Here is a 25,863-nt window from a genome sequence, read left to right on the forward strand (position 1 = left end):
ATTACTAATTTCTTCCCCATTCCTCAGTTTCACTATGCTAATAAGAGATTGAACTAGTGTCCCATGAGGTAGGGGCAGTTCTTGGGTTCTAGAAGAGTCCTAGAATCAATCTGAGAACTAGAACAATTTATTTGACTAGAATTAGAGTCCACCTTTGATACAATGTAGTGAGATGAATGTTGAGTCACACTGGCTGCTGATATTTGTTTCCCTGTATTAAACATATAGTACTGGCAAAATAATCCAATATGTTGTATGTTCACAGACATTGATGAATACTGGAGAAAACTGTGGGCCACTGATTTTGAATTAAATCCAGAGTTCCACCTCCCAGGAGAAAATAAATACATAGGTCAGTAAGAGGATTTTCTGTGAGTGAATATTATGTTCATTAAGCTATATGAGACCATGTTCAAATGCCTCACACTGGGTTAACTCTTTACCAAGTTTGGAAACTCCAATTAGTACAAAACATGGCAGCGAGATTACTTACAGGATCATCCAGGAGTGAGCATATTTCACTCATATTTAAATCACTCAACTAGCTGCTAATTAGTTTCGGGGTAAAGTACAAAGTGTTGGTTTTGACCTTTAAATCTCTACATGATTTGGGTCCAGGCTACCTACAAGTTTGCCTTCCCCTGTATAATCTGCCCTTTAGGACCCCTCTGGGGTACACTTACTCCAACCAACCAGAACCCGACTGGTGACCATCACCCAGAGGAACTTTTCATCGGCTGCCCCAAGACTGTAGAATGACCTGCTGGAAGAGCTCTGACTGTTATCGAAATGTAAGACCCAGTTAAAGACCCATCTTTTCCAGCAGGTCTACCCAGTCAACTTTCAATCATGAATTTTGATTTACATTTTATTGCTGCTATGTGTTAAGTAAGTGTCTGGTGTATGTTTTTTATATTGGTGTGCTTTTATCTATATCTTCTCCCCTGGGGGAGAAGAGCGGTATATAAATTAATTAATTAATTAATTAATTAAACTATTTTATTATATGAATTTTATGTTCACACTTTTGACTTTGTTGTATTATTTTGTTGTTGTTGTTATTTGAATCTCCCACACCATAGACATATAGAGTGTTCCTACAATTTTTTCAGCAATGGCAAGTGGATAATGTCAAGGATGCAAAAATGCTAAGATTCATAGCTGGCCCAAGTGTTTTTTGTTTTCCATCTTTTTATTAGACTATCTCAAGTGAATCAGTTGTGAAACCTTTGTGCCTCTATGTAAAGTAGCAGAATAAATTATTCACCTGATATATTTTGTTAAGGGTACCAGATATTAAATAAAAGATGTGCCAACATAATAGCAAACATCATATATAGAATTTGTTTGAAAATTCCATTAAATTTATGATAAAATGAAAGTAGATTCCAATTTTAAGAAACATAAGATAAGAAATTCACTACTAAGAGTTTGGAATAAATATAAGAAAGTCTTCTACAGAGAAATACCTGAATAGACTAAACCATAAGAGGCTTTTCCACAATTAAGAACAGCTGGGAGAAAACATTTAACTTACAAACAATTAGAAAGAGGAATAATAAAAAAGCTCAAAACATTACAAGAGTTACAAAAAGAAGATTCAACGAATAATTGGTTCCACTACAGTCAACTACAACAGAGATGGCAATTAGACAAAAAAAAAGGGGGGGGAATACAAGAGTCAGAGAATCAATGGAATTTTTAATTGCAGACAAAAAAACAAACAAATCAGGAAAATATACTAATTCCTTCTGAAAGAGTATGCAATTGATGAACAAGTAAAGGAAACCATGATTCAGTGGGCAAATATATAGAACGAGCAATAAACCTAGAAGAATGGGAACAACTCTGGAAGAAACTACTACAATTTATAAGAAGTTATACCGTAAAAGATAACTTTGACAAAATGATGTATAGATGGTACATAACTGCAGAAAAACTCACGAAGATATTTGAAAGTTTAGACTTTTGTTGAAAATGTAAACAGAATAAAGGAATTTTTTACCACATGTGGTAGAACTCACAACACAGCACAGATCAGAGACACAATCGAGTTTAGAAGGAGAATAACGCAATATGGCTTCCAACTTATATAACATAACCCATTGGCCCTTCCTTTGCCAATTGCTGTATCAACCCAGGAAATGACCTTTGGACTTGTCTCCATGACCCTGCCGGATATGTCGTATTTGGTCCAGCCTCTCCACTAAGCAGTTCACTCCTCAGTGCCTGTACTAGCTTACACATATCTGGAGAATTGATTTTTTTCCCCCCTGTGCATGGCTCAACCACCACATGTTCAAAGATTTGTCATTGTCTTCCTCTGAGAATGAGGGAGTGTGAGTTACCCAAGCTCACCCAGTGGTTTTCCATGGCCAAGCAGGTTTTCAAACCCTGATCTCCCAGGTCCTAATCCAACACTGAAATCACTACATGTGGATCAAAGGTTCAAGAGGTTATGCATCTTCAAAGATACCTGAAGTCATCTCAATCTCTAATAAATAAAAAAATACAACCTTCCACTGATTGTAGGACAGCAACTTCTATTTCCTAAACAGCACTGCCCAAATTGAGGCATGATGAGAACTGTAATTCAATCACCTCTGGAGGTCTACATTACAAGACCCTCAATATTCAATTGCATGAATCAAAAGGACTTCTTGCCCAGTAACTGTTGTTTCTTATTTCCTATGTTAGCCACAGATTTCTCTGTGAAGCCATTCAGCAAGAAGGCCACTGAATATCCCCAAAAGATACTGAACACACCACAAGGTTGTTTGTGGTACAAGGAAGACAACAAATTTGGTGTCCCCAAAGGTAAAAGCCAATAGAATGTGTATAAGGCAACACTTGTATTTACAAGCATGAAAGAGAACAAACTAAATATTGCCGAAAGGTTTCATGGTATTTTGGTTTACTATGAAAATCAGTTAGTACTTCAGATATGTCTTCCTGTTAGTAGATTCCTAGCAATGTACACTTTGAAAAAACTCTATGTTGTAATTGTTAATTCAGTTCACTATTTCTCATAACAGCACAGAGTGGCTAATATTATTATGTGCCTTCAAGTTATTTCTAACATATAGCAAACCCACCACAAACTTTTTTTTTGGCATGATTTGTTCATACATAAGAGGTTTGCCTTTGCCTTCCTCTAAGACTAAGAGAGAGTGATTTGCCGAATGTCATTCAGTGGGTTTTCATAGCCGAGCAACAATTCAAACCCTACATCATGCTGGCTCAGAGTGGCAAATAGTCCATAAAAATAAAATAATTAAAACACAAATTTCAGATCTCTAACATCTCACCTCCAAGATGACAAATTGCACATATCTAAAGGTAAGAGAGTTGTAAATCATATGTGTTTCTGTACATATGACATGATTTACGACCCCCCAGAGCCACTCCCCATCAAACACAAATGAATCAAAACACCAAAAAAAACTCTGAGTTTTTGTAAAGAAGTTTGTTTGGTTTCGTATGCCCTTTCCCCCCCCCAATCCACCTCCCTCTCCTTCCTTGTGCCCTCATGGTGGCGACAGAGCAAGCAGCTCTCCCACTCCCCATTGGTCTCCCCCTCATGGCAAGTCACTTGCCTGGCAGAGGAGGAGGCCCCAGGGAGGCTGCTCTCCCTCTCTCTTCCCCACGCTCTCCCTGACAGGGGGAGGGCCTGTGGCTTTTGGCAGACACATGTCTTGCCACATAGGGGGGGGGCAACAGAGAGGAGGAGAGAGGCTTCCTCTTCTGCCAAGCACAGGATTTGAAACACTTGCACCAGAGGTAAACCGGAATGGCCCCCTGACTGCTGTCCTTACAGTGACAAGTGAAAACCTTTTTATTTAGGCAGGCTTTTAGAGAAGAAGGTTTTTAAGATCATGTCAGGAGCTGCTGTGGTTTTATATGTTTTTATGCATTTAATCTGAATTATTTTTAATACTAATGATGTTTAAGGCTATTTTAATATTTGCACATTTTAAATTGTATGCTAATGTTTTTATGTTAAGCTGCTTTGTGTCTACTGCAGGAGCGATAAAGCAGGGTATAAATAAAGATAATAATAATAATAATATAATTTATTCTTGTACCCCGCCCCATCTCCCCGAAGGGACTCGGGGCGGCTCACATGGGGCCTTGCCCAACATCACAATATAAAATCCAAACAAGAACACAAATTTACAACAATAAATCAACAATATTGGTAAAACAATCAAAAAGGACAATCTTACAAGATAAAATGTTAATAATAACAATAATAATAATAATAACAACAACAACAACAACAACAATAATAATAATAATGAACATGCAAAGATACTGCAAAGATACATTTTCTAGTGACTGAGTTAATGGCTAAATCTCATGAAATTAAACAACCACACAACTGATACTTAATTTTAGTACTTAAAAATAGTCTGTGAGAGGAAACACTTCATGCAATTTTAATTCTTCTGTGTCTCCACTTTATTTATTTTTTCCTTCAGCATTTATCTGTTTCTATCTGGTGTCTCCATTGATACAACAGTCTGCATTGAAGTATGTATTCTTCTTTAAGATTTTGTATCATATTAATGTTTTAGTCAGATTAATTGATTTCTTTATCTGTGGGTAAATGCTTGCAGCATATCTTGTGGCCTATATTAAGTAGTAGACTAGAGCTGTTATCTTACGTCAGGGCTATATATATATATATATATAGTGTAAAATTTCCACATTGGAGATATGTTGATTTTGCTACATACTTCTTGGTGTTAATTGAACTGAACTCAAAATCAAATTTACATAAGGGAAATATTTGAGGGTATGATTTCAGCATGTGCTGAGATGAAGCTCTAAAGCAGTGGTTCTCAACCTGGGGTCCCCTGATGTTTTTGGTCTACAACTCCCAGAAATCCCAGCCAGTTTACCAGCTGTTAGGATTTCTGGGAGTTGAAGGCCAGAACATCTGGGGACCCCAAGTTGAGAACCACTGGTCTAAAGCAATCTTTGGTCCTCCAGGTGTTTTGGACTTCAGTTCTCACAATTCCTAATAGCTGGTAAGATGGCTGGGATTTCTGGGAGTTGAAGTAAAAAACACCTGGAGGACCACTCCTCCAAAGCATGATTTCTTTCAAGTGCAAGAACATCAATATGCCAATTTTATCTACTCTCTGAACCAAGACAATTCTATTCACTGTGTTGTATTTGTCATATTGTTCCTCTTCCAGTGTAGTCCTTTTTGATGTTTTTGTAAACATCCTCTCCCAAAACCTTGCTGAACCAGCATATGAAGCAGATGTTGCTCAGTTGGAATACAAAGTTTTAGCTAAAGAGCATGGCCTCATCATTCGAGTGAAAGGTTTCAACCATAAGTTACCTGTGAGTATCCCATATTTCTTAATAAACATACGATATGTTCATCCCAGTAATTAGGCATAAGGTTTTCATTTCTTAGCACACTGGTCCAACACATGTGACTTGTTATATCCAATATTTGACATTTGCTACGGAGATAGTATAGGATGGGGAGTGGGGTGACCAGTGAATGCATTGTTGTGGACAGAATGCATTGATAATAGAAGATTTTTCTTTAAATTTAAATTCCAATTAAAGGAGTCCATTCCTGGTGATTTTGTGAATCCAAAGTATTCCTTTATGCTTTATGTGATTTTCCTAGTGGACAAGCTGGCAATTCTGTCAAAGGCTTGGTCTCACTATGGAATAATGAGATGAAAAAGGCTATAACATAAACACATTCCAGGCATCCTTTCAGGTTCACCTAATCATAGACTACCTAGAAACTTCATCACACTAGAACATGCATCCACTTTAAATCCAGTTTCTGCCTCCTGCAGATTTCTGAAGTTTGTAGTCTAGAGAGGGGCCTTTAAACTGGTCAGTCAGTCAGGTCCTAAGCCTCACTAAACTACAAACCCCAGAATTCTGCAGGAGGCAGAAATTGGATTTAACATGGATCCATGTTCTGATATGATGAGGCTGTAAAGGTGATTTTGCAGGATAGCTATTGCTGTGGAACAAGTAGCACAAATTACATGAGTATGATCAAATACAATAACATTTTGCTGTACCTATTATTTAGTACAATTTTGGTTCCAAATAGCAAGCAATTTGTTGGAGGTGGAATCAGATACATTAAGAATGGAACTCTGATGTGATTAATTACCTAAGGATTTTCAGAAGGAAGTGCTGTGTCCACTGCTGTGTTGTGGCAGGATCTTTGGAAGTACATGATGCATAATGTACAGTGCTACATTATATATTAGACAAAATTGCATGCTGGTGTGTATGTTAGTCTTTTCTTTGGCCAAAATGGTCTCATTGCCAACATTTCTCATTTTTCCCCCTCAGCTGCTTTTTCAGCTTGTCATTAATCACTTGGCTGACCTCAGTATCTCACCTTCAGCTTTCCAGATGATAATTGAGCATGTAAAAAAAACATATTTTAACTATCTCATCCAAACAGATACATTGTCAAAGTGAGTATCTTTGGAAAGACTTGTGAAAATTCCAACAATGTTAGAGCTCCGTGGAATAAATTGACTTTGCTAAAGAAACTTCCATGTAGAAAAAAATCCTAACAGCACCTTGGTTGGGTCGATACAGGGAATGCTGTGGATGTAGCGTACCTGGATTTCAGTAAGGCCTTCGACAAAGTCCCCCACGACCTTCTGGCAAACAAACTAGTAAAATGTGGGCTAGACAAAACTACGGTTAGGTGGATCTGTAATTGGCTAAGCGAATGAACCCAAAGGGTGCTCACCAGTGCATCGTCTTCATCATGGAAAGAAGTGACAAGTGGAGTGCCGCAGGGTTCCGTCCTGGGCCCGGTTCTGTTCAACATCTTTATTAACGACTTAGACAAAGGGTTAGAAGGCACGATCATCAAGTTTGCAGACGACACAAAACTGGGAGGGATAGCTAACAATCCAGAAGACAGGAGCAGAATTCAAAACGATCTTGACAGACTAGAGAGATGGGCCGAAACTAACAAAATAAAGTTCAACAGGGACAAATGCAAGTTACTTCACTTCAGCAGAAAAAATGGAAATCAAAGATACAGAATGGGGGATGCCTGGCTTGACAGCAGTGTGTGCGAAAAAGACCTTGGAGTCCTCGTGGACAACAAGTTAAACATGAGCCAACAATGGGATGAGGCAGCTAAAAAAGCCAACGGGATTCTGGCCTGCATCAATAGGGGAATAGCGTCTAGATCCAGGGAAGTCATGCTCCCCCTCTATTCTGCCTTGGTCAGACCACACCTGGAATACTGTGTCCAATTCTGGGCACTGCAGTTGAAGGGAGATGTTGACAAGCTGGAAAGCGTCCAGAGGAGGGCGACTAAAATGATTAAGGGTCTGGAGAACAAGCCCTATGAGGGGCGGCTTAAAGAGCTGGGCATGTTTAGCCTGCAGAAGAGAAGGCTGAGAGGAGACATGATAGCCATGTACAAATATGCGAGGGGAAGTCATAGGGAGGAGGAAGCAAGCTTGTTTTCTGCTGCCCTGCAGACTAGGACACAGAACAATGGCTTCAAACTACAGGAAAGGAGATTCCACCTGAACATCAGGAAGAACTTCCTCACTGTGAGGGCTGTTCGACAGTGGAACTCTCTCCCCCGGGCTGTGGTGGAGGCTCCTTCTTTGGAGGCTTTTAAGCGGAGGCTGGATGGCCATCTGTCGGGGGTGCTTTGGATGTGATTTCCTGCTTCTTAGCAGGGGGTTGGACTGGATGGCCCATGAGGTCTCTTCCAACTCTTTCTATTCTATGATTCTATGACTCTATGACTCTATGGTAGTAGACTAATTTTATGGTGAAAAGAATCAAAGTGATTGTCCATAATTTGGAGACTGCTTAGGGTAATGCAGCATCTTTACATAGAGTGTTGGATATACATATTTTAATTAATGCATAAAATAATAAATATCAATGTATTTTTGTGTATGAATGTGTATATGTTAATACATTGCTTTCCTGGGTTTGCAGAGATCTGCGACTCACAGTACTGGAGTATGGCAGATGGTCCTTAACAGAGAAGTATCAGACTATTACTAACGGCATTTCCTTAGAATCTTTTCTGGAATTTGTGAAAGCTTTCAAGTCACAGCTGTGGGTAGAAGGACTTGTCCAAGGAAATTTTACAGCTCAAGTGAGTAGAAAGCTGAGTCGCTCAAACTTGAATTCCATTGTCACTAAAGGCACAAATATGGTTCATCTCTATTGATTCTTTTAGCACAAAAAATACTCCTTGCTGATACATTCTGTATGTACTTGAAAAGTGATACAATTCACCTAATAGAAAATATATTTTATCTTGTATTTTCTAGGAATCAAAGGAGTTTATGAATTATATTGTTCAGTGAGTACCATGGTTTGATTTTCAGTCTCAAAGATGTCATTCTGCCTTCTCCTTTTTCCAATTCTTAAAAAAAACTGCTCCCTTTTAATATGTCTATTAGTACATCAAAATTGCAACTGGCATTCTAGATGTTGTTAACATATATTTCTCCTGCCAGTGTTTAGCTGGGATAAAACAAAATAGCAATTTGGTATAGTATAATGTTATTAGGGACCTCATCACACTGAAGCTGGGTGACAGTAGGGGGATTCACCAGGCAGCATGGCAAATCCATGGGGCAGCCGGGAAAACTGTAATCCTATGCACTGCATTGCCCGCTGCGCCCCTTTCTCCATCACATGGGGGAAAGTGTTGCTGCCTGGTTTCTCCCCATTCTATCTAATGAGAACAGCGTCCTAGGATGCTGCCAGGACACTTCCTGTACAGAGCCCTGCTGGAAGTAGCCTTGCGACATATGATAATCTCTGTTGGGGAAACATCGTGGAAGTGTCCTAGGACACTTCCCAAAGACAATGTGATGAGGTCCTAAGACGAGGAAGTTTGGCCATTCCCTTTTCCTTTCTGCATTATAGGTAAAGCCCAATGATGCAGATTGCATACTCAATGGATATAGTCATGTGACCAAATCTAAAATCAGGAGTTAAAATTTAGTGATATAATGGAATTTATAGGAATGTGAACATATATTAAAAACCTTTTTTGTTTCAATTTAAATAAATAGCTGCTGTTTGCTTTTTATTTCTCTATCCTTCCTTTTCTCATTTCAGAAAACTATGTTTTCTTCCTCTAATACATCCATGTCCTATCCAGTTCCGGGTAATAGAACTGCCAAATGCTCACATCCTGTGTAAAGTGAAATCGCTTCACAAAGGAGATCCAAACTCTGATGTCACTGTCTACTACCAGGTAATAGAGATCAGGATACTTTTTATACCATTTGATATTCCTCCTTATTGTGCTATGGTCTTAAATCACAGTAATTCCTGAAACAAGATAATACACTGCTCAACTTTAAAACACCGTGGACTAAAGCCATTTGTTAGAGATCCAGATAAATGGGATTAAATGTTGGCAAGTGGTTCAGTAATCAAAAGAACTGTTGTTTTTTAGTTGCGACTAGGGCTGGATCTACACTGCCCTATATCCCAGGATCTGATCCCAGATTATCTGGTAGTGTAGATGCATATAATTCAGTTCAAAGCAAATAAGTACAGTGTAGGTCCAGCCTAACAAACAATATATGTCCCCATGTCTGAACATTCAAGTTTGTGCTTGAGTAAATTATAGTGCATTTTGCCAAAACCAAAATCCACAGATAAAGCTTTGAAAAAGACATTTTCAAGCAGTGTCACTGAAAACCTAACCTTCCTCAGATGGCCACCAGGAATTTCTCTCTAAAGAGAATATAATACTAGAAATTTTGATGACAATTAAGCTGTCTATCACTATCAGTGATTCCTCCTTGTATTGAACCAGAAGGATATGGGCAAAAGCACAGGCTATCAAGCAAAGAAAACCACATGTCAGGGTACTCTGTGATATAGAAGAATCAAAATATAATACATAATAAATCACTTTTGGATATTTTTTTAACATCCATATCTTCATTCTATGTAATTTTAGAATGTATAGTTTGCTGAGGCACTTAATTTAGTGGCTTGCATTAGAGTTTTCTAGAATTCTAAATATTCCATCAAACTACAAATTCCAATACTCCATGGGATGGAACCAAAGCAGTTATAGTAGATACACTCCTAGACACACATTTGAATGCATCTACAATGTAGAATTAATACAACTTGACACCACCTTAACTGCTATGGCTCATTGCTGTGGAAACAAGGCTGAATTTTTTAAAGCATTTAGCTTTCTCTGTCAAAAGAGCTGGTTTGCCTCACTCAACTACAAGTCCAATGATTCCATAGAACTGAGCCATGGCAGATAAAGCGGTGTTAAACTGCATTAATTTTACAATGTAGATGCACCTCAGTCCTTAGCCAAAAAAGTCAATGTACACCATAAAAGGAGAAAGTTAGGAGACCACTGTGGAATATGCATAATGCAGTGGTTTGAACATTGGGCTAGGACTCTAACAGATAGAGTATGAACCCTTGGGTGTCCTTGGGCAAATCACATATTTTCAGCCTCAGAGGAAGACAAAGTCCTGCCAAGAAAACCCCATGATAGGTTCACCATAAGTCAGTAAAACTTCAATGCACACAATGACACCAACTAGGAATCACTTATATTTTATTCTCTCTGTAGATTAATCACAAACTTTGGTATGCCTACCTCGCAAATGCGGCTGGTGGGAACGAGGGACAGGGCCTTCTCGGTGGTGGCTCCCCGGCTGTGGAACACCCTCCCCAGAGAGATCAGACAAGTTCCAACTCTTTTGGGCTTTAGAAGAGCCCTAAAAACATGGCTATGTACCTAGGCTTTTAACGAATAAACGATAAAGATGGCACAGACTGACCTATGGATAAGGCACGAGGTTTTTGGATGAACAGATCTGAGCACATATATTTTTAAAATTTATATACTGTAATTTTATATTGTATTTAATTGTTTTTAAACTGATTTTATGTACTGTTGATTGATTTTGTATAGGCATCTAATTGTGCCAGTGTTATAAGCCGCTCTGAGTCCCTTCGGGTGAGGAGAGCGGGATATAAATATTGGAAATAAATAAATACTTGAATGAAGATCTTATATTTATAGAGAAACTATTATTCATGTTACTGATTCTATTCTGTTTTGTTTTTTAGACTGGTGCTAAGAATTTAAGAGACTATTCACTCACCGAATTACTTGTGGTACATTTTGAGGATTTCTAACATTAGGGATGGGTGCTCCTCCCTTCTTCTTTCATTGTCCCTTTTGTTCTTTTTCATGTCTTTTGTGGTGATTTTAAAGTCCTTCATGAGCTGCAAAAAATACCCCCAAAACAAATCCAGAAGTCGCGAGAAGTCAGTTTTGACTGAAAAATTAAGCTGGAGAAGATGTTAAACATATTAAACAGAGAAGGTGTTAAACAGATGTTAAGATTTTTAACTTATTTAAAAATTGAATTCTCTCTCCTAGAGGCTTCTAAGAAAGGAAATTCAACCTTATTTTCAAGCTAATAGAAGGATTGTCTAGTAGTATCCATAGTGGGGAGAAGGCATGCAAAAATAGCCATAGGGCCAGGGCCAACTATACCCACCCTTCATATATTCTGAAGTCTGAAGGAAATGACGATGATGATGATGATGATGATGATGATGATGATGATGAGCTTTTTCATATAAATAACAAACTAAATAAATACATTGCTATTGTTATTGTCATCACTGGCACAGTAAAAAGGTGCTTGGTATCTGAGCTGTAAGTTATAAATTTGTAGATCTTTTAGTGAAAGTTTCATGAAGATCTAAATTTAGTAAGTCATGAGTAAAGTCCTGTTGATTTCAATGCCTCAACTCATATATATATATATATATATATATATATATATATATATATATATTCAAGATCCAGTCCATTGCCTTTTGAGTGTGCATTTGAGTGTGCAATGTTCACCTAGAAATCATGTTGATTTCAGATACACATGGAGGAGCCATGCTTTGACTTCCTGAGAACCAAGAATACCTTGGGGTGAGTTGGCAACCTCCAGAAAGTCTTGTAGTAAATGCTTCATTATATACACAAATCCCTTGGTATAGTGCTTATTTATCTCCATATTATTTAATAATTTCTATACTATAATCCTTGGCTTATTCACCAAAATTAATCTGAAGAGGGTTAAAAAACCCTTCTGAACTGAAGAGAAGATTAAACAGTACAATACAGCTGGATTCAACTAAGAGTGAATGCCATTTATGCCGCCGTTGTGGTGGGCTAATTGCGGTCTTGTGGCTGCATATGGCCTTTAGACTAATTTTAAAAATCCTCTACAAACAAGCATTTCAAACCTCAAACAAAATCAAGATGCCCCTGCTCTGGGCAAGGAGGAGAAGGGAAGAGAAAGAAAGAGAGAAGGTAGAGTTGGAAAGAAAGAAAGAGACATAAAAGAAAGTGGCAGGAAAGGTGTCCTTTTTTAGTTCTGGTCACACTAACTATCAGAATATGATCCTGGCAGATTAACTCCAATGCAGTGCTGCCCTTGACAGAAAAATATCCCAACCATTACCTAATTTTAATAATTGCAAATGAATTTGGTGTGAAGAGCATTATTTTATAATGGGATGTGGGTAGGAGAACAGGTATTAGAAGGTATAATGAACTTCCAAACATTTCTTCCATCACTGATGGAACTAAACAGCATGAGAACTCTCGAACACACTTTAAAAATAATGCATATGGGGCCTTTTATGCAGAAACTGCCATTTTATGTGAAGAAAATAACATCTCTAGGTTGAAACTCTAGGCTTACGGAAAAGAACAGATATTCTGCACAGAATATGTTGTGCTCTAAGCAACAAAAACCCTGACATACATTTTTGGCCAGAATAGTTCCACAAAAGTTTTTAGAAACTGCAGTCCAGCTTTAGCCTAGAAATGTTATTTTCTCCTCATAAAATGCCATTTTCTGTGCAAAAGGTCCCTTATGTATTATTTGTACACAATAAGTTCCTAACTGCAAATTTTTTCAATCATTGGGATTCTCCTTATCAGAGGTGGCCAACTTTCGAGAAATGAATTTTTGACATTTTTAAAAAATATTCCTTCTATTCTTAGATCCCATTCACATGGAAATTGTGTGCTGCCTCTGTGTACAAGCTCAAAATCTTCCAACCCCTAGTACAAGGGAAACCATCACAGGATCACTCACGAAGTCCAAAAACCCTCATATTAGAAATCACCAGAAAGGATTAGCCACCAATGACACAGAATTTAGAATTAAGCAGAGCTTGCCAAAGTTGATGGTGTTTGAAATACAGTCCCTGAATTCCGTGAGTTATACTCCAAAAAAACCTTTGCCAGTCGCTGGAATAGATAGAGGCAGCAGCCAGATTCCAATCCCTATGGAAGAAGCCATAGTTGTCTTCTCCCTCTTTGGTAGATGGATCACTAGTAATGAATTTAATATAAAATAGCATGCAGTTCAACAGTCCACAAAGTATTCCTTCCAGACATTTTAAATTAAGATATGGGAGAGCAGGTTTTGATGGATAGCTGCTATATATTGATTAGCACTTGTTAATGGTCAAAATGAAATGACTCTTGTGTGTGGAATGTTATTCTTCTCCTTTGGTTTTAGCTACCAGGTCTACCCTTCCATACGAAATACATCTGGGATCTTGGGTTTCTCTGTTACCGTAACAACACAAGCAGCCAAATATAAGTAAGTATCCCATTAATTATTTTCAAAAGAGCAATTAAATTTAATACAGTTGTTTCCATCAGAGTACTCTCTACACTCTAAAAGTCTTTATAGTTCAGGCCCATGTGTTTCTTGTAAAATAAATATGTGACATATTTAAAATATATAATGGAGAATCATATTTCCTATAATTCTCCATTATTAATATTTGGGTTGCTGTTTTCCAAAGTGAGTAAGAAACTTATATTCCTCAGTGTATAAACATTCCTATGTGCATTATGTGACATATAAGAGACATGTGTGTGACATGTATCTTTGGTCATGATCCATGTAAAGATATTATGACAGTCCTGGGTTCCTAATCTATTCAGATACCAGTTCAACCAGTGTTTCTCAGAATTAAACTTATGGGGGGAAAACATACCCACCTTAAATCTGATGTGATAAGGACACACAATGTATGGACATTTCCATTGTGTAATTGCTTCTTTAATGAAACTCATCAGTTGCTCCTGTTCCTTTACCCAAGAATCCAGCCCAATTTAAGATGGTCCACATGTCAGAAACACTGGATTTTTCAATAAAATACAGTGTTTCTGACATGTGAACCAACTTGAATTGGGCTGGATTCTTGGGTAAGAGGAACAGGGACATATTGGCAATAGGCAGTTAATATTCTTGTGTAGTGTTAACCACTGAAAAGGGCGAAAGAAACTGTTGGTTCCTCCTTGGGGCTACTACTACTGTATTCCTGGCAAAAGACCTCCCCGGAGCCACAATGATGAAGTTTCTCATTCTGGTATCAGAACAAGGCACCAAACTATATGGAATCAGCAAGAGGGGAAGTGCTTTGATCCTTAATGTCTTTACATAGCCTTGTTACAGCCTGAATTCACAAAGAACCAAGTGCAGCTCATGTAAGAAAAAACTTGGAAAATTCACATTTGTGCTTGTTTGCCAGCTCCTGTCAATATTCCATAATCTGCTAACACCTCTGCTTTAATTTTTACCCATTTAGCACTGTCACCTCCAAAATCCAAAACACCTGTCTTTATATGGGTTATCAGAATGATTATTTGCCTTTATAGCCTTGACTGGGTATTTGTCATAATTAGTCAATTATAACTGAACCAAGGTGAATAGTGTGCGCTTATAATTGAACATCTCTCTCACAAAAACTGTTGGGAATATAAAGAACATGAACATCTTTATATTCATTCAGTGTCTTTAAGGTAATTCTTCAAGCAACAAATTGATTCTTTATTGTTGATTTGAGAAACTCTTATCTTAATTAGCCAGCTCTAAAATGTTACTTTAACTAAATATCGTGCATTCCATATAAACATTACTGTTTATCGTACATGTGGAGTCTATAAAGCCTGTTAAATTCAGATTTCCAGGCCTAGCAACATCTTGATATAGCAATTGCCTTGCAGCTTGCTTCAGGCAGCTCTACCTTTTCAAAGAATCTTTGCTTTTTTGCTGGGATGGGATGCCTGAAAATGTATATTTGCAAACTTTTATATGAAATCACAAGAGCCACTGTGGTGCACTGCTTTGAGACCAGTACACCTCAAAGTTCATACTCTTTCATCCTCAGAGAAAGGAAATGGAAAACCTCCTCTAAACAAAGCTTGTCAAAAAAGTACAATGTTTGGGTTGCTATAAGTCAGAAAAGACTTGAAAGCATACAAGCACAAAGTTCACCTTAAGGTCACCATAAATCTAAATTGACTTGAATACACCGAACAACAAAGAATTGATCTCAGCAGTATGCTAGGTTTCACACATCTCTCAGTATTTGTGATGTAATTCTCAGCAGTCTCACTATAAATACACATTTTGAAATGTAAGTAGCTTTGAAGGATTGCTTTGAGAGGATTTTCAAAATGTGTAACTAATATGGGCATTGATATAATATGAATTAATGTAGAAATGAAGTAGACTTCCAGGAAAAGCCATGCAAAAAGTAACAAAAGTTGGATATAAAAATAAACACATTAATTTATTTCCAGTTTCTATTATTTTTTTTAATTTTCTAAATCCTAATTCTTCTTAACATAATATACATTTTCTTTCAAAATACTATTCTGAATATATATTTGCAGTGTTTGAACTGCTGGGAATTTGTGCAATCGAAATCTGTGGAATAGTTCATTTCCAACAGATTAATGTAAGAGGTGTAATCACATTGTTTCATACAGAAATTTTACAGAAGACTGATTTTTGCCACACTGGACATCATCTCTAACCAGAAACAGTTGAATTGATTCACCCATTTTTAACCCAAAAAGTTAGATTTGCCATCCCTAGAAAACAAAAGAAAACTGCCCAACTTCTTTAACAGAAATTAAAACATGCCATAGGTCCCTGAAGTTTCCATGTGTCCTCTTTGCTAGATCGTCCTCCCCTTAGAATTACAAATTAATTCAAATTAATGGTGTGTTTTGATTGAACTGGGTTTTAGGTTGAACTTTCAAGAAACTATTCAAAATCACAACTCAAAATACATGGAAGCCACTGGCCACAAACAACAAAAATGCCCACACCTCGATGCGATGACTCTGATCCAAATCAAAATTGCTTCCATTTGCATACATTTGTGTATCACATCTTATGGATGAGAGATTTTGTACATTAGGAAATTTCCTTTCAATGAGATGTTTTGTGAAGGCTTTGAGAGTATAAAAGGAATTCTTCAGGGAGTGAAGAAAGCATTTGAAGCATTCTGACAGACATAATTTTTAAAAATCAGATCATTAAAACTGAGCAGGGTGTTTTGACACATCTTCAGAATGAATGCAAAGAATTATAGTTTGCAGGCCCTTCCAAACAGGCTCTATATCCCAGAATCTGATCCTGGGTTTTCTGATTTAAACTGGATTATATGCGTCTGCACTGCCAGATAGTCTGGGATAAACAAAAAACCTGGGATCAGATCCTGGGATATAGGGCCTGTCTGGAAGGGCCCTACAGCATACTTTGGTAAGAGTCACAAGCAGTAGCATTTCAGACAAGTTACCAGCGGCAACAAGAACCAGAGGCTACAATAGATTGGATCCAGAATTAGACATATCTAAACTAGACCCACTGAACTCAGTGGGACAAGGTACTCCTAATTCCATATGTATTTGTTACCAATAATTCATTGACAGTTTTAATGCTGAGCTTTAGGGATGATATTTCAGTTGTTTCAAAGGGCATTAACGTATGGAATAGCAATTAACATTTCACTTTATTTTAACTTATTTTGGGAGGAGACAGTTTTTAGTGATTTTAATTGATTACTTTATTTTTTAAAATAATACAACACTCATGAGTAACAAATAAATCACATAAATTAATTTTATAGTATGCACCAAAATAATTGTTGGTAACAAATCATTTTTCAAAGCAACATCAACATCAGATTGCCAACCTTCTTCTTAATATTCCAATTTCTGATCATGGTTTCCTTGAAGCCCACTGGTTTTGTTGAATCAACTCTAAGCTATCCAAGGTCCCCTCCACACGGTCATATAATCCAGTGTAGGCCCCTTTCTCACAGCTGTATAAAATACACATTGAACTGGATTACCATATATATTCGAGTATAAGCCAACCTTAATATAAGCTGAAGCACCTAATTTTACTACAGTAAACTGGGCAAACTTATTGACTCAAGTATAAGCCGAGGGTGGAAAATGCAGCAGCTTCTGTTAAATTTCAAAATGAAAATAGATCCCAGTGAAATTCTATTGAGGCACCAGTAGGTTAAAGGTTTTTGAATATTTACCGTATTTCAAAGAAAAACAGTAACCCAGCTCTGTAAGTGGAAAAGTAGGGTCAACAAAAACAATATGGTATTAACAATAATGTAATAATAATAATAATAATAATAATAATAATAATAATAATAATAATAATAAAAACTTCGTTTGGATCCCACCCTATCTCCCCATGGCAAACATTCAATGCCTACATAAACAGTGCAGTGCAGATATAGATCTATAATTATATATACTAATTTCACATATGCATTTCCCCCTGAAACATCTGCAAATCCTCTCTATATAAGTGCATTTCCCTTCTGCAATATTTGCAAGCCCTATATATTTATGTTTATATCTATCTAGAAATCTGTGTGTGTGTGCACGCGCATGCGCATTTCCCCTGCAATATTTGCAAGCCCTATATATCTATATTCATATATATCTATCTAGACATCTCTCTATATATAGATAATTATATATGTATAGGATTTGCAAAGACTTGCAAACATGTGAGGTGAAAATTCATATATAAAATAATGTATACACATAGATACAGATATGCAGGTACATGGAAATCTCTAGATATCAATATGTATATAGGATTTGAAAAGACTTGCAAACATATGAGAGGGAAATTCATATAAAATTAATGTATATAGATAGATAGATAAAAATATAAAGATACATAGGGATTGCAAAGGCTTGCAGAGGGAAATGCCTATATATCTGTAACAGAAATTAACAAATATTTTCGGGGAAAATGCTTTTATAAGATGAATGGGCATATATATATTCTTCTTCCTGTCTTGCAAGGGCTTCTTTCCCTTTTCAAAACATTCCCTTGGTTAAGAGCGAGGGAGGCTTTGGAAAAGTAAACACTGATAAGGGAGGGTAAGATGAGAGATAAATATATCATATATTGCAAGCAACGGCCTCCAGGTTCCGCGGTTGGCTTGACCTTGACCCAATTATAAGCTGGGGGAGGCTTTTTCAGCTCATAAAAAAGGCTGAAAAACTCAGCTTATCTTCGAGTATATACAGTATATGGCAGAGTGTACTCAGATAATCCAGCTCAAAGCAGATATTGTGGATTATCTGCCTTGATTTTCTGGGTTATATGGCTATGTGGAAGGGCCCCAAGGCCCCATCAACACTGCCATAAAAATCTAGATTATCTGCTTTGAATTGGATTATATGGAAGTATATGGAAGCCTTAGAAACAAGCTACAAATTCACATTATCTGCTTTGAACAGGATTATATGAATCTTCACTGCCATAGAATCCATTTCAAAACAGATAAACTGGATTTTATATGCAATGTAGAAGGGGCTTAAAGAAAGGCATATGTGGGCATCGGGTCTAGAGACTACTGCTTTCCACTGGGGTTTTTTGAAGTGACAGCCAGGGGATTCATCCTGGGGAAGGGTATTTCCATTGTCTCATGGGAGAAATGACCCTGAGCAAAGGATAAATTGAGGTCAAATGGTGTTGTCTAATTTTTAAAAGGCAGTGAACTTTATGCTCTTAATCTCTCTGTCTAAGATAAGATGTTCTCCCAGTTGTAGAGTGTTAGACAAAATGCAGGTTCTAAAATATTGTAATCAATTGTTTGCTGTGTGCCTTCAATTATTTTCTGATTTATGGTGACCCTATCATGGGGTTTTCTTGGCAGGATTCGTTCAGGTAGATTGCCCTTTCCTTCCTTTCAAGCAGGGAGAGAGTCACTTGCCCAAGATTACTAGTACAATGTGGATTCAGATCCTGGTTTTTCGGTGTCTGAGTTGAATACTTAAACCATGACATAATACTGCCCTTATATTTTAATAAATACTTAACATTTTGTTTATGCTTTCGATTCTTTTAGCACAGAATTTGTTGATAGAAAAATAGAAGAATTCATGGTACTCTTTGAGGAAAAACTCCGAAACCTATCTGAAGAAGAATTCCTTGCTCAGGCAAGAACAATAGCTTGTTTTCGTGGGGTACTAAATTAAGCTAAAGCTGATGGAGGTAGAAAAACCTTTATCATTAACCATTCAGAATCAGCTGTTTCCCATCTAATGGTGTATTCCTGTGACTCAAGCTTTATTGCTTAGTAATAATGACCACTGCCTAATTTCAGATCAAATCATTTGTCAAATTAGTTTAGTATCATCTGCTTTGATTGGCAGTGGTTATCTAGGATCCCTTCCCAGCCTGCCTGGTACCATCTGTATGCAAGCAGTGATGACGTCTCTTCTGCTGAGCATAGAATCCATTCTTCTCTGTGTGATTGTGATTCTGATGTTGTGATTAGTTAGATCTTTTTTAGTGAGACAATTTCTTGTGAGAGCAGTTGGACTTCCATTCCACCTACATTGCTAGCCACGCATTAGAGGTTCAAATCCATGCCAAGTGGTCTTTTCCCAGTTGTTGAAGCAGTAGCATAGTTTTTCTTGCAATCCTTAGGCCCTCTAGGAGCCCTTTTTCACTATAGAATTGCAGCACTATTAATTCACTTTAGCAGCCATGTTGCATCTTGTATAATAATGGGGTTTGTAGGTTGATAGAAACAATTCAAGAATTTCTATACCTTGTCATTACTTAGAATAGAGATTGAAGTCAGTAAATCAGAACAATAAGAATTAGAGAGGCAGCTGCAGCAAAACTAGTCAAGATCCTGAGGTGTAAAGAGATGAATACTAAACATAGGCTGCTGTATTTCCCATTCCTGTGTGTGGTTGGGAAAACTGGACACTGAAGAAAGCTGATAGGAAGATCAACTCAGTTGAAAAATGCAGTTGAAGAAGGGTCCACTGATACCTTGGATGGTAAAAAAAAATCAGTAAATGGATCCTACAGCAAATCAAGCCTGAACTCTATCTAGAAGCCAAGATGACTAAACTGCTTTGGCCATATCATACAAAAACGTTACACAGAAGAAAAGACAATAATGTTTAATAAGGTAGAAGGTGATAGGAAAAGAGGAAGTCTATATTCCAAATGGATAGACTCAGTCAAAGAAGTCATGACCCTGAGTTTGCAAGATCTGTTGAGGATAAGAGGACTTGGAGATCTCTTATTCATAGGTCACCATAAGTCAAAGTTGATTTGGGGGTAGTTTACAACGGCCCTCTGGCTCACTAGCTGATACTGTAATTCTAAACACCCTTTTAAAACTGCCAGTTGTGCCACTGGTTGTGTAACTGCTATGTGCAAAGAGGCAACCCAACTCTTACTGGTTGTGAAACATAAATCTTGCTTAACATAAATCTATGTTGGGTTAGGTTCACCTGGTCGCATCACAATTGGGTCTCAGAATTCTATTTAAAAAAGAAAAGAAAAGAAAAGACGTAAAATAGATTCTGCAAGCTTAGAATGTAGGTTAGGTAGCACCACTGTAATTTTGCTTTCGAGATATATGCTTTATTAGGCAATTTGAACATATTTTCTTATTAACAAATGAGTTTCCTATGAGAGAAATAAAGAAACAATGTGTATTACAGATTTCAGCTCTAATAAAGCTTAAGCGAACAGATGACTCCAATCTTGGTGAAGAAGTGGACCGGAACTGGAACGAAGTGGTTACTCAACAGTATTTGTTTGACAGACTGGCGCGAGAGGTAAAAATACTACACATTCTATTCATGTGATAATTTGTGTTGCATCTGATTCACACTAAATACAAACATTTCATATTACTATATTTTATAACAGCAGAAGAGACGTAATCTCTACTTGCATATATTATTTGACTTTGGTGCTAGTCCTCAAACCATGTAAAATGGAAAGTGGTGGCTTGAGCCCATTTAGTCTATTGTCATCATGAGACTGAACAGACTTAGATTTCATTGTTCTGCTGTAAGTGATTTCCTACATGGTAAAGACGTATTAAAACATGTTAAACTTTCTGAATCAAGTTTTTTCAGAAAAATGAACTCAGCAATCTACTATGGAAATGAACCATTTGCTTTCCCTATGACTTTTCTATTAGTGGAAATCATGGGTGAGGCAACTGTAACTGAAGTCTTCACCATCTCACATTGTGGTTGCTAAAGAAAATTCCTTAAATGTGACAGAATTTCTCTAATATCAATGTTGTGGAAATGCCCCAAGTACAGTATATCTATTATTTTCCTCAGATCAAAGATATTGTTCTGATGCCGGCTGCTGCATTTATCCCCCCATTCATTTATTTTTGTTAAATATCAGAAATTGATATTTGTGAAAGAAGTGTGTCAAATAAATGGGTCTGTAACTGTGCCTATCTATTAATAGGATTACACAATATTACAGGTGCACATGACCACAAGCCCATGGCAATTGTTGCCATGGAAGGATCACAAAATAAGAATCTCTATAACAGAAATTTTTGTTTATAGCAAGCTGTGGAATGTTTAGACCTCTAAATATTTTGCCCTTCAGTTCCCATTAGGCAAACAACTATTGCTGCTGCTGTAGATGAAATGTCTTATTTGAAAGTATTTCCACATTACTGTGCACAGGATTGAACACAATTGACGTTGATCTTTGGCAACACCACTATATTAAGTCTATACATGCTAACAGAAGTCACAGCATCTTGTTAGCACTTCTAGCCTTAGATCCCAGTGAGGGTGAAATCCCCCCCACACACACACACACCAGTAGTAACCCATGCCAAGGGGGGTAATGGTAGTGACACTTATTAGTATTCTTTTACTCACAGAATATATGGATTGTATTTTGATTTTCACTATTGATTATTCAAAACCTTTTAAAATTTGCTTTCCCATTTTTGTTGTTATGCACTAAAGAACAAGAATAGTATGTGAAAGATCAATTGATTTATACCATAGTGCTCATATTGTTGGTAATTCTTTGTAAGCCACCCCAAGTCCCTTTCGGGAGATGATGGTGGGATATAAATAAAGTTATTATTATTGTTATTAATTCTTTTTTTCTCCCCTGTTGCTTATAGATTGTAGCACTGAAAAGCTTTACCAGAACACATTTGCTGAATTGGTTCTTAATGCACAGAGGCAAGCACAAACGAGTCTTAAGCACTCATGTGAGTAAATGCAAAATTAACATTTCCTCTCTCATAAGTATGTAAGGGATGGAGGAGGATAAATTATTTGCCTCCATATTTTTATATTTGCATTATCTGAAAGATGAGCTCAACCACAAAACAGAGCTGAGTGCACCAAGTTGGAATAAGCAAGCCACAACGTTATTGATTACAGCTCAGAAACACTGGGTTGGTATGACCTGTGTTAACCTGGGTGAGCCAGGTATCAGTCAGTAGAAACTTCACCCTGCAGGCCTAGTTGCTGGAGGAAACATGGAATCACAGAACCAGAATGCTAAATAGGTGGAAGCTACACTGTGGTTTATTGTTATTTAAGATTTGGTTGGCATGGTTATTTTTGGTATGATAACATTATGGTGCATATTGAATTTAAAACTCTTTGTATTAGGAAAGCTCTGTAATAAGTTTTTCCTTTTCTTCATCCCAACTGAAAAAGCCCCTTTTAAAGGAAATTATTTGTTTGAAAATTGAGGTAGTTGGTCTATGTTGATTTTTTGTATTTTGAAAAAGATACCTAGAAATTTATATTAAAAAGGGATGACTTTCAATGAAGGCAGATATCTTAAATGTTTTCCTTACATGTTTTTTTTATGATGAATTTAATCTCAGCAAGAAATACAGCAATAAAGCTTAGAGAAATGTGTTTTATTGAGAGTTATTACTTTCTTTGATATAAGTCAGCAGCAAGAATATTGTTTGCTCAAATTTGGAAATGGAATGGCATACTGTGGTGCAGGCTGGAGAGCAGCTGCAATGAATCACTGCAATGAATCACTCTGACCAGGAGGTCATGAGTTTGAGGCCCGCTCAGAGCCTATGTTTGTTTGTCTTTGTTCTATGTTAAAAGGCATTGAATGTTTGCCTATATGTGTAATGTGATCCGCCCTGAGTCCCCTTCGGGGTGAGAAGGGGCGGAATATAAATGCTATGAATAAATAAATAAATAAATAAATAATACTTAGAATGGACAAATGGATTATTAAGCTGAAGAGGCCCAATTAACATGAGTTCTAACAGATAACCCAATTAAACGTTTTTTGGAAAGATTAGAAACTGTTTATGGGGTTTTTTTAGCGATAAGAAATCTAATAATGTTAATATGTGGCTATGGTTGTTAGCAATTATTATGTTGCATCTGTAATTAAAGAACACATCCCCCCTCCCCCCTTTATTATTTTTCTGCTGGAAACTGTCAGGACTGGAGAGTCTGAGCACACCTATATATAAGTTTATGACTTTTCTGTGTCTCTCCCTTTTCCTTTTTACTGATTAGTTTTCATTGCATATTATATCTAAATTGACTCCTTCTGTATTCTATTGGGACATCATTAAAACAATCACCTATTTGCTATGGATCATTTATGATGTTGAGAAAAGTTTTTGCTCCATTCTCAAATATCAGCTGTTGATAGGAACTTAGACAGAAAAGTCATAATTAAAATGATGGGTGGTGACTCAAGGAAATCACGGTTTGTTTAAATCTTTAGAATCTAGATATTTGCTGACTTCTTGAATAATGACTTGCCCTTTGGATTTTCAGGTGGTTGGATATGGTAAACAGGAAGGAGATGTAGAAGCTCCACAAACCTCCACTACTAAAGAATCTTTATTTGGCAAAACACCTGAACTAACATTTTTGCCCTCTTCTCCTCGACTGAATCTCCCTGCAATTAGAGATATCCGAGCTTTTACCTCAACTCTTAACATTCTTCCTTACCACAGGATAGTAAAATAAAGTTTCAGCAGTTTCACCCCATGTTTACATGGCATGTTTGCCTGATATTGTTCTCAGAGTCTTTTCATTTCTTCCCACCATGGTAATCTGGCAGCTGTATTCAGATAACTGCCGGGGGGGGGGGGGGGGCAGAAGGGCATCAGGACGGAAATAAATATCAAGGGAATGCTCTGAGATTATCAGTGTTCATGGCACTGATGTAAATATCACATATTTTACAAAAAGACAATGGTAAAAGTAGCAATGGTCAGTTCAGTTGTATAGTGCTCTCAACAGGCACATTTTCTTAACATCAGCCCATCTTGACTTTGCTGTTTAGCTGGGAGTGGGTGGCACAGATAGATGTGCGGTCTCCTGATCTTTCGCCCATGAAATGCTTCTTGTTTCCATCTTGCTGGTGTGCAATTGCCTTTTTTAAAAAAACAATGTATGTTTGTGTAGATAATTGCATATCACTATTAGCACACCTCCATCTATCAGAATTTAAATGACAGCCACTTTACTTAATAGGATGTCCAATGCCATACTGAAGCATAAAATTAAAATGCAGACATGTTTCTGTTTGCATCGGGGGGGGGGGGGGGGAGAGGATGGAGCAATTGAGGCTATATGGCTAAAAATAATAAGAAATATATATAGTACACAGAACGATCCTAGGACCTAACTGAACTCACATATGGTAATTCTAATCTCATTTTGATTTAAAAGTATGTATGGAGTGTTAGTACAGTCACTCCAAATCAGAAAAAATGCAATTTGAAGCAGATTTTTCCCTGTGTAGACAATACCAATGTTATTCTGATGTGCTTCTAATGGATAGTTTTCCTTCTTGAATTTCCCTAAAATTCTTAGGCCCCATGTACACTGCTATTATAATGCAGATTGAACTGGATTGTATGGCAACGTAGATGGGGCCTTACCAACTCATCACATTTACTTTGGAAAGCATCCTACGCTGCTTCCAATCTAGCTGGAGGACTGATGGACAACATAAGGGAGCTTTCTGTGGAACCCCCTCCTCCAGATGGAGGAAAAGTGTTATATGACACTTTCCTCTCAACACGAGAGGCCGACGTTTCCCCCACGTGATGGGGAAAGTGTTGCTAAGAGGGAGCTGCTCCCTCTTTCCTCCTGGTTGCTTCTCCTGGCTAATATGATGAGGTCACCAGTTTCTGTTTTATAACAACTAACCATTGTTTTGATCATTTATATTTTTGTCCCTGTTTGATTATCTTAATGCCAATAGTGTTGAATTGCCAAGCAGCTGAACCAATAGAAAGCGTTTGGAGTTGCTGGCAAGCAGGACACTGAACAATGATGCATCCAGGGCCCTTCCACATTGAACTGCATTGCAATTAGCAGTCCCCTGCTTGCTTCCTGGTGGGAGCAACCTGGGCATATTATACTTCAGCATCCTATGTGACTATGTCTTTGCTTGGTGCTGCCTCCTGATGTCTGACATGGGTTTTGGAGGACTGAACCAGAAGGTGGATTGTAGCTACACCATCATAACTACCTCTCCCTTTTGGCCTATATCTTTAAAAGATTAGAAAAATGTGCCTAATTCCTCTATGCTTATACGTCAATAGACATTTCCCTTAATTTTGGCACCATATTTTCCCCAATATAATAATACTACTTAAAGGCTGATAAGAATATTGGATATT

The 25,863-nt window shown here is 37.3% G+C and overlaps 1 protein-coding gene across 1 annotated transcript in view; it reads left to right on the plus strand.

Moving 5' to 3' along the window:
- Positions 1-24,217, plus strand: part of LOC100563662 (nardilysin) — a 56,354-nt gene extending 32,137 nt beyond the window's left edge. Inside the window, exons 17-31 of the mRNA XM_016992766.2 lie at positions 266-352; positions 2,698-2,817; positions 4,482-4,533; positions 5,205-5,355; positions 6,346-6,473; positions 7,981-8,143; positions 8,322-8,353; positions 9,121-9,259; positions 11,122-11,169; positions 11,937-11,989; positions 13,596-13,679; positions 19,276-19,366; positions 20,897-21,013; positions 22,351-22,440; positions 24,002-24,217. Coding sequence (XP_016848255.2) covers positions 266-352; positions 2,698-2,817; positions 4,482-4,533; positions 5,205-5,355; positions 6,346-6,473; positions 7,981-8,143; positions 8,322-8,353; positions 9,121-9,259; positions 11,122-11,169; positions 11,937-11,989; positions 13,596-13,679; positions 19,276-19,366; positions 20,897-21,013; positions 22,351-22,440; positions 24,002-24,196 — 1,550 coding nt within the window. The 3' untranslated portion in view covers positions 24,197-24,217. The remainder of the gene's footprint in view (positions 1-265; positions 353-2,697; positions 2,818-4,481; positions 4,534-5,204; positions 5,356-6,345; positions 6,474-7,980; positions 8,144-8,321; positions 8,354-9,120; positions 9,260-11,121; positions 11,170-11,936; positions 11,990-13,595; positions 13,680-19,275; positions 19,367-20,896; positions 21,014-22,350; positions 22,441-24,001) is intronic.
- The last annotated feature ends 1,646 nt before the right edge of the window (positions 24,218-25,863 follow it).

The sequence above is a fragment of the Anolis carolinensis genome, chromosome 4, assembly GCF_035594765.1.
Source record: "Anolis carolinensis isolate JA03-04 chromosome 4, rAnoCar3.1.pri, whole genome shotgun sequence".
NCBI lineage: Eukaryota > Metazoa > Chordata > Lepidosauria > Squamata > Dactyloidae > Anolis > Anolis carolinensis.